Raw genomic sequence first — 15,184 nt, 5'->3', positions numbered from 1 at the left:
AGGGACGGATAATGGGTTGTGTGGGTCCCCCCACCACCACCACCACCAGCACCACCACCACAACCACCACAATTCAAGGGCTCTTGGCAGCCAAACGCCCTCCCTCCATGTTTCCATCAGAGGCCCTATAGGGTCAGGGGCCCTTGTAGGCAGAGGATCAAAGAATGTAGGCCCTCTAAAATAGACAAACGAAAATACATTGTTGATAAGCGTTGCAAATTGTTTTGGGCTAGGGGCCCCACGGGCCCCCTGCACCCCAAGGGCCCCTGGGCAGCGGCCCCGCTGGCCCTGTCCGTAATCCGTCCCTGCATGATTATATGATTACAATGTTTGTAATTATCAAATAATGTTTGTGTTTATAAATTTAATGTTCTATGAATGCATTATAAAGCCAATATGAAGGTGCAGTAAATGTAAAGCATTACCCAATATTTTTTAATGTAATTTTAAAATTACAATCGTGAACTATCTCAGGAATTCAAACTTAGGTGAAACGTTCACTGCATATTACTTCTCTCAGCATTAGAAGAGACACAGTGGTCCACAATCTGGTTCCAGGAATATTATTCTGTCAGCCAACCTTCATATTATACCATTGAAAAAGGGGTGTTCGCTTTCTGGGACTAAAGACATTCCAGACTTTGGAGGTGAAGCAAATACAGGAGACCCCTCCCAGGAATTTTTGTTGGAACAAGAATAATGAAATGTAGGAATCCAGCCACAATCCTCTCTAAGAGCTAATTTTCTTAGGTGGGAAACCAGACATTCTTCATTTGCAGAAAACACTGATTCCCTTTTTAGAGCGGTCTTTTCTTCATTTCCTTCCTTACCGTACTCCACCTAAAATTCAAGAAAAGGGTGCGGCAACTAAACAGCTAAATTCTCATAATTTTTACAACGCCCAGTCTATCTCACATGCAATTGAACTTGCATGGCCAACTATAAAACTCCATTAGAGTACAATCAAGAAAGAAAGTTCCTGAACAACTGCAATATTTCACATCGCAATTCTAACAGGATCTAACAAGATCCAGTGTCCGCTGCAACTGCCCCTTCTTTCTTTTGCTGCCACTTAGTGCTGCTCCTCCAGTTTCGGTGTGGTTTCTCTCAAAATGAAATTAGATGTAGATCTTCATCCATATAATGTGACAATAAGATCCATAAAATACTTTTCGAGTAATCACATTCAGAAGATCAAGTATCACTGATCAGGATTATGAGTAATAAAAATGATGTGGTAGTTATGGGTTATTTTAATTGACCTGGGATACAGTGGGACATAGTCTCACTGGTGGAATTAGTACAGGATTGTTTTTAACTCAGTTTGTTAATACCCCTACCAGGGGAGAAGCCCTTCTTGATCTTGTTTTCTCTTATAAACAGGATAGGATTGGAAAATTGGACCACTGGACGGTAGTGATCATAACATGGTTAAATTTGAGGTTAATTTTAGTGTCCGAAGTCCAAAACAAAAATATACAATGTTAGGAAGGCTAACTATAATGGTATGAGACTTAAACTAGAAACTGTAAACTGGATGGAGTTAAATAGCAAAAACTGTTGAAGTCTGTTGAACTGTTGAAGTCTCACACGCATGACGTTTGTATCCCAGGCAGTTCCGATGCGTAATCTGCTATTTCTCCCAAATATCACGTAAAGCAGTGAGTACTGGTTTTTAGTTAATTTACCTGTTAAAATTAAGTTTAAATAAATGACATAAATGCTCTAATAGTACACGTAAGTTAGTGGTTTATTTATTGTTAGTTACTGTAATGTTGCGCTGCTTTATTTGTTTAATCGTCCAGTCTGTGAAGAAGGCATTCAAGTAAGAATTGCATTGTAGTATGACTCATTTCCTGGCACGTACAATTTATATTAGGTCAGCGTTCACGGTTCGACTTCTGATATTCAGATCGAGTTCTAGGTCAAACTGGTTTGTTTGAATTTCAAGAAATTCGAGTTCTAGTGAGTTCGAGAACCGAGGTACCACTGTATATATACAACTTACAGAAATAATGTGATGTTTTATTTTATAGCAAAACGTCACAAACCAAAGTGAAAACAAATATTTTTTTCCTCAATTGCTAAAATACTAAACTGCCAATTGCCAAAATTAATTTACTGAATCAGACATTTGTTTGCGAAACTTTAAACAGTGCACACCTAGTCAGACACAATTTGCAGATGAGTCACCCTTTTTGCAAAACTCTAAATACATTCTCATTCATCACAACACATTTTGCACTGTAGTGAATTTTGATGCAAAATAGAAAACACAGGTCGCAAATGTCAAGCACAGCCAGCACACAGTAGTTATCATTTAAACACAATGACTCAAAACTGTTCACAGATGCTTCTAAACATGAGAAGAAGCCAAAGAGTGACTAAAACATACAACACATGCCGGATGAGAGTGCAAATACCATAAGTGATTTGATTTTCGATGTCAAGGTACAAATGGGTCACACAGAGGATTCTTCCCGCATCGCCCAGCAAGGGAGAGCATTTCCTGTGATGTACAGTAGTCTTCTGGTTTCCTATTTCACAGCTCAACACGCAAAAGACAACATCCACAGTAATCTTCAGGCCAAGGTTCTATAGTCCGGAAAAAAGTTCCTGTAGTGGGAAAGTGTCTTTTCTCTCTCTCTCTCGTGCACACACATACACACACACACACATACACCAATTCTCGCTCTGTCCGGGTGTTTCACATGACATATGAAAATGGAATGGGGGGGACATACATATTTGCAAGTCACAGTATGGCGCTTAGTTATAAAATTTTGTCGCATTGCGAATTTGTCTCCTAAAATTGTTGCAAAATGTGACTGGAGTCTGGTACCTGCGCGGTTAATCTTTTACAGTAAAATTCTAATACGATTTTCATAGAACAAATATGCGTGTGGGGAAGGATTCTGACCATAAAATGAATCAGTGAAGTAGATTTACAGCATAAAACTTACATGGTCATGTTTGCCATGCAATGATTTGCTGATGGCAGACTCAGGTCTCCCTCATTGTTGCATAACCTCACATCTTTTTGTTACACAGGTTTCATCCACCATATTCCCTAATGCATCACTATACCTATTTGTACTACTACTGATCACTAATCAGACTACTTCTAATTCCAAATCAGGCTGATTAGCAATAAAACCCTTGTACATTCCTTCCGCTCAACGCTATTTGGCCCAGGAAGGCCATTCTAATCCAGTCCATTTTACAGTTTTTCTGAATTGCTAAAACACTAAACCTCAATTTAAAACTAAACTGTCAACTACAAAAACTCCTTCATCAAATCAATCCCACAGTTGGCAAAATCTTAAACACTGTTCATCTGGTTAGACACAATTAGCAAATCTGAATCTCCCAATTAGCAAAACTCTAAAAACATTCTCATTCACAAAACACATTTAGCAGTGTGGTGCACTCACACTCAGAATGGCACACAGACTCCAAAGAGGTTCCTCTCCTGCTTCCCTGCTCCGTGCACCCAGACTGGTCATGACACAAATTGTGTTCCTTTTTGCAGCTTGCTCTAAACTAAGAACCAAATCCCTTTTCAGTCGGCATTTAAATATCTTATTCATTATATAATTTGCAGCCCTACAGATGTAAGAACAATATGAGACCATGAGCCGATTCCTATATTACCAAGGAATTTTTTTAGATGAAGAGCTAAAATCAGGGACATTTTTGGGCACATGGTCTGCTTCCGGAAAAAGAGCATTAAAGAGCCCTTAGCCGGCTGAATAATTATCACCTGATAAATTGCACCCATTTATACTAATATTACTCATTAATTTAAAAACAGTGGTCTCGTTTAAGGCAATGGTAGCAGTGCAACATCAGTTCATCATAATGAAAATCTAGCAACAAATTATATATATCATGCTAAAGTCAAATCTTAGTTAATGCAAATATAAATCTATTAACTTACAGTTCTGAATTGCTGAAGCACATTTCCTGAAACCATTCTTTTCTCAAAACAGTAAACACAATACCCATTTTTTAAACTATATTCACAAACCCTTTGACTCATCCAGCAAAATTGAACAATCTATTTACAGTTTTTCTGAATTGCTAAAACACATTTCCTAAAGTGCACTTATTTTCTCAAAACTCTAAGCACAAACCTTAAAATTCAAGCTACACTCACAAAACCTTTCACTCATCTTGCAAAATAAAACAATTGTCTCAAAATTATATTATCTTTTCTCAAAAAATACTGCTTTCAGATATTGCATCAATCCAGCCAATACATAAGCACTACTGAGCAGTCATTACATACTACAGCAAAACTTTTAAAACAATACCAGTCGAAACTGCTACTGACACATAGAGAAACGTGTTTACTGTGGATATGGTCTTCTGCATTTGGAAACCAAAAACGACTTAAGCAAACAAAAAAATGTTTAGCAAGAATGTGTGTTTGCAGTATTCAGCACTCCAAAAAAGTTACTGTAAAGGACAAAGTCAAAAAAATCCAAATGAGATGCATGTTACAATGCAGTTTTTCCGAATTGCTAAACTGTATTTCGTCCTTTGACTCGTCTTCCAAAATTAAACAATCATCTCAAAGCTATATTATCTTTGCTCAAAAGCAAACACTGCTTTCAGATCATGCATCAAGCCAGTTGGTGCATGAACACTACTGAGCACACTATACCAAAAGATTTAAAACGCTAGTCAAAACTGTTATTGGCATGTGGAGAAACATTTACTGTGGATGTGGTCTTTTGTATGTTGAGCTGCAAAATTGAAAACCAAAAGACTATAGTAAAAAAAAAAATTGTTGTCTACCAAAAAAGTTTGTATACAATTATACCGATGTAATATTTGCAGTATTCAGTACTCAAAAAAAGTTACTTTAAAGGACAAAGTAAAAAATCCAAATGAGAAACATATTACTGTACAATGTTGTGTAACTGCCAAGACAGAGTCAAGGAAGAATATTCATCTCATCACCATGTGTCAGGGCTGGATCAGGACAGAGAACTTCGTCTACATCACAGGAAATGTTCTCCCTTGCTGATAGATGCAGGAAGAATCCTCTGTCTGACCCATTTGTACCTTAACGTCGAAATTCAACTCACCTATATGGTACTTGCACTCTCATCTGGCATTTATTCTGTTTTAGTCACTCTTTGGCTTCTTCTCATGTTTAGAAGCATCTGTGAACAGTTCTGAGTCATTGTGTTTAAATGATAACTACTGTGTGCTGGCTGTGCTTGACATTTGCGACCTGTGTTTTCTATTTTGCATCAAAGTTCACCACGGTGCAAAATGTGTTGTGATGAATGAGAATGTGTTTTTAGTTTTGCAAAAAGGGCGATTCAGATCTATAAATTTTATCTAACTAGATGAGCACAGTTTAAAGTTTCGCTGAATAAGTGACTGATGCAATAAATGCGTTTTGGCAAATGACGGTTTTATTCTAAGAATGAGGTTTAGCGATTTAGCAATTCAGAAAAACTGTAATGCTTTACAAAAATATACTTAACTTTTTTCTTAGTTTCATACAATACTTTTTTAAAGGCCATTAGATTTACATTTTCTTTGTTATATGTACAGTGACTATATGCTTCCCACTGTGTCATAGGATCAGTTACAAAGCCGACGTACGTGTTTCACTTAACAGTTTTCTTAAAAATAGCAGGAGTCATTTAGATTTGCAGATTTTACAATACCGACACATGTCTCAGACAAAAATCCCCTAATTATACTTATATTGATTTACACGTAATCTTTTAAAATCTGCAGATATCGCTGTGAACTTAATGGTTTTGCTGAATGATAATGTTGGGTAAGTTAACACCGAGTTATGAAAAGTTCGCACATTTGTCAGTCTTTCAAGAAGTTCATGCCCAGTTATGATCTTCAGCAGTATTCGACTGTACAATATGTATCAGTAACAAATAAACATGATAAATAAAACGATATACGCGAAATAAACCGGGGTTTCTGTACACTGCTTTACGTGCAAAAAAGATAAATACAAAGATGTTAATAACAAGCGGCAAATTGATAATACCCACATCTTACTTGAACCTCATGTTTGTTTCGATGTCTCTCCGACCGCAGTTTTCTCTGTTGGCCATCTGGCAGCCAGGGTTAATCTGGTCTGGTTAGGTTTTTTAATCCCATAAATACATTAATTGTGATAATCACCTGCTAACGGCCAAACGACAGACAAACCGCGCACCCCAGCGAAAGAAAACAGAAAGATATCCTGAAGTCTGTAAAAGCTTGGAGATGAGGAATTTAGTCACTGCTATTTCACAGTCCAGACTGGTGCGGTACAATAATGAGCGTTTTAATCAAGAATGTTTACGCTGGCAAAGGATTAAAGGAGTACAAACCAGCTTTCCGCTCTCCGCTCACTGGTCGCGCTCATGAGCCTCATCACATTTTGTTGCGCTAAAGCTCCCGTTCACTTCACACGGACGCCGCATGTACTGCATTTTAAAATAAACTGATTTTTTTTATATATATTAGAGGTTTATGTGAACAACTGCACAGACCAAAGTTCATAGCCCACTTAAGTGCTCAGTGACTCTTCTTTTCTGCCTAAGTCCTTCACCTGCCTCAAGAGTCTCACTTAACTTGCAAGTACATCCCTAGTAAATAACATCAAATAAGCACCCTGATACACTTTACAGTATATTTGAAAATGTAGTAAATAACTACATTCAGTCAAGCCATAAACACTTGGTTATGACCACTGTGTTACCCACAGGTTTGCAGTGTTTTTCTCTACTAGACAAGGCGAAAAGAAAACGTGTTTAATACTGCCACCCAGTGGCCACAACTAAATTTTCCAATGGAAAATCTGATCATGTGAAATCTAACCCTAAAACACCAATTAATTCACTGATTTTGATCACTGCTAGTTTCATTTCAGTCTGAATTGCACTCCCCCCACAAGAAAACACTTTTCTTGAGGGCACAAATAATGTACTAGTACACGCTTACTTCATCCATTAATTAACCAGTAACTAAGTGTTGGTTATGCACTGATCCTGTTTGTTCATCAGAAATTAGTCATGACAGTTTATGCAGGAACTATAAAAGTTCAGGATTTGTTTTTGAGTAGTAACTGTGTTAATAAGTTATACGTGTCCTCTCAAGTGTTACCATAAAACAGGGGTGGGCAACCTGATGCATGGAAGGCCAGAGTGGGTGCAGGTTTTTGGGATGGCCTTTCAATCAGCCAATAACAGTGGGTCCCCAGGACTGGAGTTGAGGACCACAGTTCTATTATAAGCTGATGGAGAGGTCCATGGAGCAGGTTCCTCACCCCTGCCATAAAAATACTACTGTGTATATGCTGAGTACCAGGGCAGCCGATAGTGGTGAATGGCACAGAATTAACAGAAGAAGCTTAAGCTTGCTCTAATAAAATACCCTTCAGTATAAATGGGTAAACAACTGGAGGATGAATAGATGGATGGTTGGACTTCAATATTTCTCCACAGTAATATTCACAAAAATTACTATCTAAACACCCCTAATACACTACCATTTTGGTGGTAGGCTTCAACAATCTGCAAAGCAAGCAGATGTTGGTCCAGTGCTCTGTGGCTGATATAGAAATTCTTTGTAAACAATAGGTTTAGTGTTTTGGTATAGGTCAGGGTTTTTCTCAGTTCAATTCCACTAAAATCGGATACACTGAAATTTGACGTCTGTGACTCCCTGAGGTGTAATTTAATTTTATTTAATTTCCCCCAGATTCTTCCTTTGATTAAATTTACATGTAATGCATTACTCACATTTCCTTTGTTCTATGCAATGTATTAAGTAAAAATATGTTTGGATTTCCATTCATTTCACAAAGAAATTCTATCAGTACAGCTTAACTAGGCCAAGATCTTCTTTCCCTACACCACAGTTGGCCCTAAATTCAAGACAATAGCTCTAGCCAATCCGGATTTCACCATTTAAATCCATCTCCATCTGGAGTTTATGGCACTTTGGCTTATCCAGAGAAGATAAAAATAAAAGCAGACTGAACGATTGCCATATACACAGTTTCAAATATTAGACAATTAAAGGGCTGCGGTTGTTTTAATCATTCAGACTGGGATGAAAAATCAATGGCTGTAATTGGTTACTGTGGTTTTTCCCAGTCCATGTTTTTACTCTCTCCCAGCTCCCTACCGGTGGAACTGTCTAACAGGGAGCTTGGAGGGAGCAAAAACGTGGACCGTCTGGGGGTCGCCGAGGACCAGGTTAAGGAACACTGAGTTACCGAAAGTAGCTTGGTTCTCAAAACAGGGAATCATACATCTACAGCTCAGTATATGCAGCATGCAGAAGGGGACGAGGCTTACTTACTGTTTGCCTGAGGATTAGAGAAACACTTTTTAAATGGAATTCACTGCATTATCAACTACTATGAGCACTGGAGCATCCAGTGATGATCCAAAAATAAAAAATGGACACGATCCCTGCAACTTTTTTTCCCCCAACAGATATTAATACGATACAGAGACTGAGTAGCTTAGAGGGACAGTACTCTTCTGGAAGGAAATTAAAAGGTATGCAGTATTCCCTTTCTTTACCTAATGAGAAGCCTCTCTTTGGACCATAGAAGGTAGCAGCAGCTCAACCAGAAAATGCTGCCGACTTCTCGCTCTGCCAGTCTGCCATCCACAGCCAGCTGGCAAGGCGGCCACATCTGCTGTAGGATGTGGGGGTATCAGGTCAGAAACCTGATGCTGAATGCGATTCCCGATACACAGGAACGCTTCTATCTTCCACATGTAGGAAACATCAATAGATCTGCAGTGCCTGGGACACCAAAGTCATTGTGTTCACAAGAGTTTGAGTATCGGTGTTGGACAACTCCTTCCACAGAGTCAGGGGCAGCTGCCAAGCAACGAGCCAGACCAACTTACAGCCGGATTATTAACAGCAAATATAGGACGGATGCCCAGTGTGCACTATAGCATTGCATTTGGCAATACAAACGTGGTCATAAAGCAGAAATTATAGCGTATAAGTGCCTTTGGGCAGCATCTATTTAGTTTATTTTCAGCTTTTTTGTTTCCATGTTCCAGTGCAACTAAAACAAAAGCTTATGTAAAAGTCACTTATTGAAAAGCACAATTTACCAAACAAATAGAAAAAAGTTTTAAGGACGGTGTAACAAACCAGTAAATGATGTATGCTAAATATGTTGTAATTTTCATTGCCTACGGTGGTTAGCTAAAAAAGAAATTGGACTTCACGAATGGGCATTTGCCCAGAAGAAAAAAACTACTTATATTTAAGAAAGAGCGAGTATTTTACCTTAAATGGTTGATTATATAGCATATATACCCTCAGGGACAAATAAAGTTTTTGAATTGAATTGAATTGAATTGAACTGAACTGAACTGAATTGAATTGAATTGAAATGAATTGAATTGAAATGAACTGAACTGAATTTCTGCTCCAGTAAAATGTGGCTCCCATTATCCATACTCTGAAAGACCATTCAAAGATGCGGAATTACCTTCTATTCAGACTGACTGATATGGAGCCACACATTAAAGATAAATAATGAGAAAACAAGAAGACTGTACAATTGAGGTATATTTTTGATCTGGGATTCTTAGTACAATGATGCAAAAAACATGCAAGAAAAACTTTCACGTCTGTCATGTCTCTTAAAGTGTTTCGGCCAGGGCTTCCATGAGTTCATTGTAGTAAAGTGACATTTTGTATATATCAGACTTTATATGAGAAACCCACGGCCTAAAATTTAATTCAGCTTTATACCACATAACTGTGAATTGGTCAAATGCCTTGCACCAGCAAAAACACTGTCTTAAGTTTTTACCTTAAAATAAGTTAAGTGCATATTTGAAGACACTTTTGCACCTTGATTTCCCTTCTGATTAAACCTGATGGCAGCTCTCAATTCATCAACATGGCTGTACATCTTATCCTTTGAAATCCTTTCCCGCCATGCCACAATTGTCTGGCCAGCAGCAAAGGAGAGGTTTCCGCCCAAGTGAAATCAGTAACCGTCCCCCTCATGTGATTCCAGCTTTTTCGCAGCGCTGTGTGGGTAAGGGCTTATTGAATTAAGCCAGCTGTTTATTTCATTCCACACTCAAATCGTTTCCTTGGTGCCTGATCCATTCAGCTTACAGCTAAGGTCAAAAGAACAGTCACTGGCAACAGACAAAAAAAAACTTTCACCATGTTCTACTGGATGGTGTGGCCTTATTATATATATAATATATATATAGTAAAATGCCTTTTCCTGGCAGTCAGCGTTAATCTCTTCAGGAAAATTTGGCAAGATTTTTTTCCTTACTCTTTATTTCCATATGTGTGGTTTACTCTCCAAAATAACTAGCTCAGCGTATCAGTACTACACAGCTGCATGTTCTGCCGGAGCTATTCAGGTTAACTTTCTTGCTCAGGGCAAACTGAGCGACCTTCAGTGATAAATCCAAACCCCTCCCCCCGCCCGCTGCTGCCTTATCTCTACACTGGTGACGCATTTTTACAAAGAGAGCGACTGGATATGGCTCCGATTGAAATCGGAGGTTTCAGCAAATTGAGAACCTTGGAGACGGCAGGTGGTGATTTGGGTCATCATTCCACTGGCACGAACGTATAGTTATAGTGGGGAAAGTCACAGATTCGTAGCCCAAAGGCTGTTTTTTCCAGGCAGGGCAAAAGAATTTCACCCAAATCCCACCAGCAAAATATCCAAATGCATAAAACAGGAACAAATTGTATGTTTCTTCTAAACAGCAACCACAATGTAAATAAATGTAAATGCAGCACCTTTCAAGCCATGGAAAGGACTCCTCCCATAGGAGTGGGGCCATTTTTATTTACAGAAAAACAAAGTGACCGATTCTGTCCTGTTTTCGCTTCCCTCCTCTACGAGCCCTGCGATTCAACAATGTCATGGTAGCACGACAGGTCTGTAATTACAGTCCTTAAGCGGATATCTTAGGCTCCAGCAAAATCATCGGCTACGCCCAGGGATCTCTCCGTGTCCGCGCCTTTGCGTGGGAGGCGTCTGCCGGGGCGGTGGTGTCAGATTTGTCCCTTCTCGTCAAGACATCCTACTGTTTGTTCTCCCTCATGCACAACACTACACTGTTGCATCTGGATTACTTCGTCCCTTGAGTTGAGTTGCTACACACGACATGTAAAACATTAGGGGTTTCGCTCCGAGAGACGACTGCAAGATTACTTACTGAAATGTCACATCACCTCAATATATAATTTAACAAGAAAATAAAATAGCACCAGCTGAGATTTTGCAGAGCGAGACTGGATTAGGGGCTAAAGGCAAATATATATCCACCGAGCTGTGTTGCTGTTTACTTCTAGGACTATTTTCTATTTTATTGTTCTTCCTGATGGAAGCTTTAGACACTTTCCACAAATGAAGACAGATAGTCTTCTTTTGTCAGACGAGGAACAATTTCATCTCCTGTCATTCCAAAATGTATATGAGAACATGCCGGCCTACTTATAAATGGACCGCAGCATGAGCAGCCGTTGTTGTTTCTTTGAAATTTTCTCCCAGGAGACTGGGAGTCAATGGCTGGGAGCCGCACGCGGCGGGGGCCAAGGCAGCCGCTACGGAAGCAGGGCAGCGGGCAGCGGGATAGCAGCTACGCCGGAGGCGGCAGTCAGCTGTCCGTCGCAGCCGTCAGCCCGGCGTGCGTCTCCCGGCCCCCTGGGGTCTCCGTCTAAGCTAAGCTGAGCCTGTTGGCCCGTTTCCAAGGTGCTGGGCCATGGCACGCAGCCCGTAGGCATACGGCCCATCGGCACACGCCGCGACGGCACAAAGACGGGTGGAGCGGAAGCAGTTGGATGTGTGAGGCAGGGGGCACAACGCCGGCTATATGGCGGGGGCTCTCGAGCGCATGCTCGCTGTCTCTCCCACAGAAAAGCTGCCTGTTCTTAGAGCAAGCAGCTGTTCCACACCGAGGGACACGGGGCTGAGATGGACAGCAGGCGAGGAGACGGCAGAGGGAAAGGGCCCCAGCCTCCCTGTCACCTCGAATGGCACCAGACATGTCCGCTTATGTAAGTATAACTTCAGAGTTTAGGCCTTTGGTCTTTCAAACCAAACATACAGTACTGTGCGAAGGTCTTAGGGAGTCAAAGGGAATGTGTAAAAGCTATTTATCTGGGTGCTAAGTGCACTTTTGCTCAGAGCAAAAAACACAATTTAGCATAAGAACAAATGCAGAGTAAGAGTAACAATAAAAACTGGTAAAACTTTCTTCCGTTCTCTAAAAAGTTATTTATATGCTGTTGGATGACTAGATGAACACAGAACACCGTGCCTCTCCTCAGGGGCTCCCCAGACGATGTAATCGTTAATCGTTAAATACAAGGTGTACTAGTGATACATGGGTGCATCTGATGGTTACTGCACATACTGGGGTGATTTTAGCAAAAGTTTTGAAATGGCTAAGCTAAGACAGGCATAATATCAAAGTTTTACAACAACATGAAGATCATTTAAACATCACTGTCTTTGACTAATACTGTATATGATATTTAACGTATATACATAGGCTAATTTGGTGTACCTGTAGTGCATGGGAGTGAATGCATGCGTATCTGACTTGTATCTCATTCTGATTGTATTCCCCTTCCTTGTGGTTTTTGGCTCCCCAGTGACACTGACCAGGATAATATGGATGGATATGACTAGAGAGTAACTGCCGGTTAACCTTAAGTATGCAAGGCGCCGTGTTTGCAAGCTGTGTGAGATCCCACCTGGCCCCGGTGACATCCACGCCCACCATCAGCTGCCCGTTGATGGTCAGGAGCTCGTCCCGCAGCTTGATGTCCCCGCAGCGGGCGGCGGGGCTGTTCTTCTTCACCTCCGTCACCCAGATGCAGCCGACGTCGAGGACAGGGCCCTTGTCGCCCTTCCTCCGCCTCCGCCGTCCTTTCTTGCGACCCTCAGGGTCCCCAAAAATAGGGATGTTCCCAAAGCTGAGGCCGAACTCGTGGCCATCGCCACGGGCCTTGTGCAGCCAGATGGCGCGTACCTCCACGTCCATGTCCTCCTGAGGCGTCACCGGCTGCAGGGCCGCGTCCCCTTCCACAAAGTTTAGCTGTATGTACTCTACCAGCTTACGCACGGCGGCCTGGCATGGCTGCGTGCCGCCCTGTCCCGCGTGGTTCTCCGTAGCCTCCAGCCAGCGCCCCAGCAGGGCCAGGTAGCTCAGCGAGTTCTCCTGGGTAATGGGCATCATCCAGACTCAAACAGTCCGAGGAATGGTCACATCATGGGGGCTCCACCTCACCTGAGCTGCCGTCGCTCCCCAGGAAGGCAGGAGCGGCTTGCGTGGGCCTGATCCGTCTCCATCTCTGCAGATATACTAATAGCTCGGCTTGGCTCATGCGCAACAGACAGGCCCACCACATCTTCCCGCCATTAATTCTAGCCAACTCTGGGCCATGATGTCATGCTATAAAAAAAGACCCCAAGAAAAAAAAAAGTAAGGCAACCCGCTCCGGGGCCTAAGCTTTGAGCGCTAGCAGCGGAACTGGAGCCATTAGCTGCTCAGTTGAGAGGATTCCAGTCAAGCTGAAAGCGGAAAATGTTGGTTCACTGTAAAAGGAGAGCAAGGCAATTCTTCCTCCAGTGCGTCACACAGTCACCTAAAGAGAAAAACATAAAAGCTGTGTAAGAGAAATGGAATAGCGAGGAAACAGAGGAAGAGTCCCCTCAGCTCTCGCTGCAGTCGTTAAGCACAAAGAGTTATTTTCTTTTGTGGGCATGCAGCACTGAAAATAACTATTGTTTCTGAGCTTGCAGTCACAAAGAGGGGGAGGGTGAACAGTCAGAACATTCAATGCTGGTCTCTGGCATAAAAAATGAAAGATATGGCAGTCCCAGTTATGAACGATATACACTTTGATGGCATAGATGGTTGCTTAATTTCTGACCCATATTTCAGTTTGTCACAGATTCCCCCCCCCCCCCCCCCCCCAGCGACAGAATGAAAACAGTAGCTGAAAAGCCCATGGTTCATCTCCCTGACTGGACAGGGTAGCCCTTTATTTACACGAGATGCTGGGAGGGAGAAACCACATTTCTTGCCATTTTTAGGGCTCACAGTTAAATGAGTGCTTAAAGTTTTCTCCCAAAATAAACCAAAACATTCAATTCAGCAGACCTATCTTTCTCTTTAATGTGCACTTTAGCCAGTTGCAGTTTGGGTTACAAACCAAAACAACTTACAACATATCGTGAAGTGAAAATGACAACTTTGTTTTAAGAATTAAAATCCAAGACAAGTCTTCTAAAAATAAAAATGAGGGCTCTTCATAAAAAATTGCTTGTATGTTACTCAGACCTAATAATCTGGGCCATTCATCTTCATCTCTTTGGGTGTAGAGACTGTAGGACAACTCCCATTATAACAAATTAGGCACCCTGTGTAAAAGCACTAAATCACCCAAACACTACACATTGTTCACATCAAGGGGTCTTTAGCAAAAGTTACTTCCATACACTAGATCCAGTGGAGGTACAGTATGTATCCTCTGAATGTCATAATGCATGATACAGGTGAAGGTATTTCAGCCAGAGCTTAACATTTCATTTTCATTTCCAGTGTAGGATGCTAATGCATCCCCTCATATATGGACAAAAAATGTTGGGACACTGGCCATTATGACATCCCAGTCTAAATCCATAGGCATCAATATGAAGTCGGCCCCCCCTTTGCAGCTATAACAGCTGCCACTCTTCTGGGAAGGCTTTCCGCAAGATTTTTGTGTGTCTGGGAATTTTTGCGCACTCATCCAGAAGAGCATTTCTGAGGTCAGACGCTGATGTTTGACATGAAGGCCTGACTCAAAATCTCCGTTATACGTAGTTCATCTCAAAGGTGTTCGATTAGGTTGAGCTCAGGGCTCTGCGCAGGCCAGTCAGGTTCTTCCACGCCAAACTCACCCAACCTTGTCTTTATGTTTCAAGCTGTCTGGCCTAATCGGTTCAGGAGCTCTTCTCTTTGTCTGCTTTAGTTTGTGGTTGGGAGAGGAAAAAAAGGTCCAGAGCCTCTACAATTTACAGTACAGTACTGGGCTCAACTAGTGTATCATCTGGTGATAAAAGCCTCAAATCTATCAGTATCAAAAGACAACCCGCCAATACAGGACAAATGGGTAACGCTCTACTTAAAGCAGT

At 41.3% G+C, this 15,184-nt stretch overlaps 1 protein-coding gene across 6 annotated transcripts in view; it reads right to left on the bottom strand.

The window, feature by feature from the left end:
* The window catches only part of pdzd2 (PDZ domain containing 2), a 72,859-nt gene that overhangs the window by 48,119 nt on the left and 9,556 nt on the right, over positions 1–15,184 (bottom strand). For 4 of the 6 annotated variants that reach the window (XM_023823346.2, XM_023823347.2, XM_023823348.2 and 1 more), the window contains exon 2: positions 12,757–13,650. In XM_023823346.2, coding sequence (XP_023679114.2) covers positions 12,757–13,241 — 485 coding nt within the window. In that variant the 5' untranslated portion in view covers positions 13,242–13,650. Of the gene's footprint in view, positions 1–6,038; positions 6,308–6,362; positions 6,424–12,756; positions 13,651–15,184 lie in introns of those variants that run through there. The other 2 variants (XM_023823350.2, XM_023823351.2) reach the window with 2 other exon arrangements.

This window comes from Paramormyrops kingsleyae, chromosome 7 (assembly GCF_048594095.1).
Source record: "Paramormyrops kingsleyae isolate MSU_618 chromosome 7, PKINGS_0.4, whole genome shotgun sequence".
Taxonomy (NCBI): domain Eukaryota; kingdom Metazoa; phylum Chordata; class Actinopteri; order Osteoglossiformes; family Mormyridae; genus Paramormyrops; species Paramormyrops kingsleyae.
The sequence above is the reverse complement of the archived record's forward strand: the minus strand, read 5'-3'. Positions and strand labels throughout refer to the sequence as shown.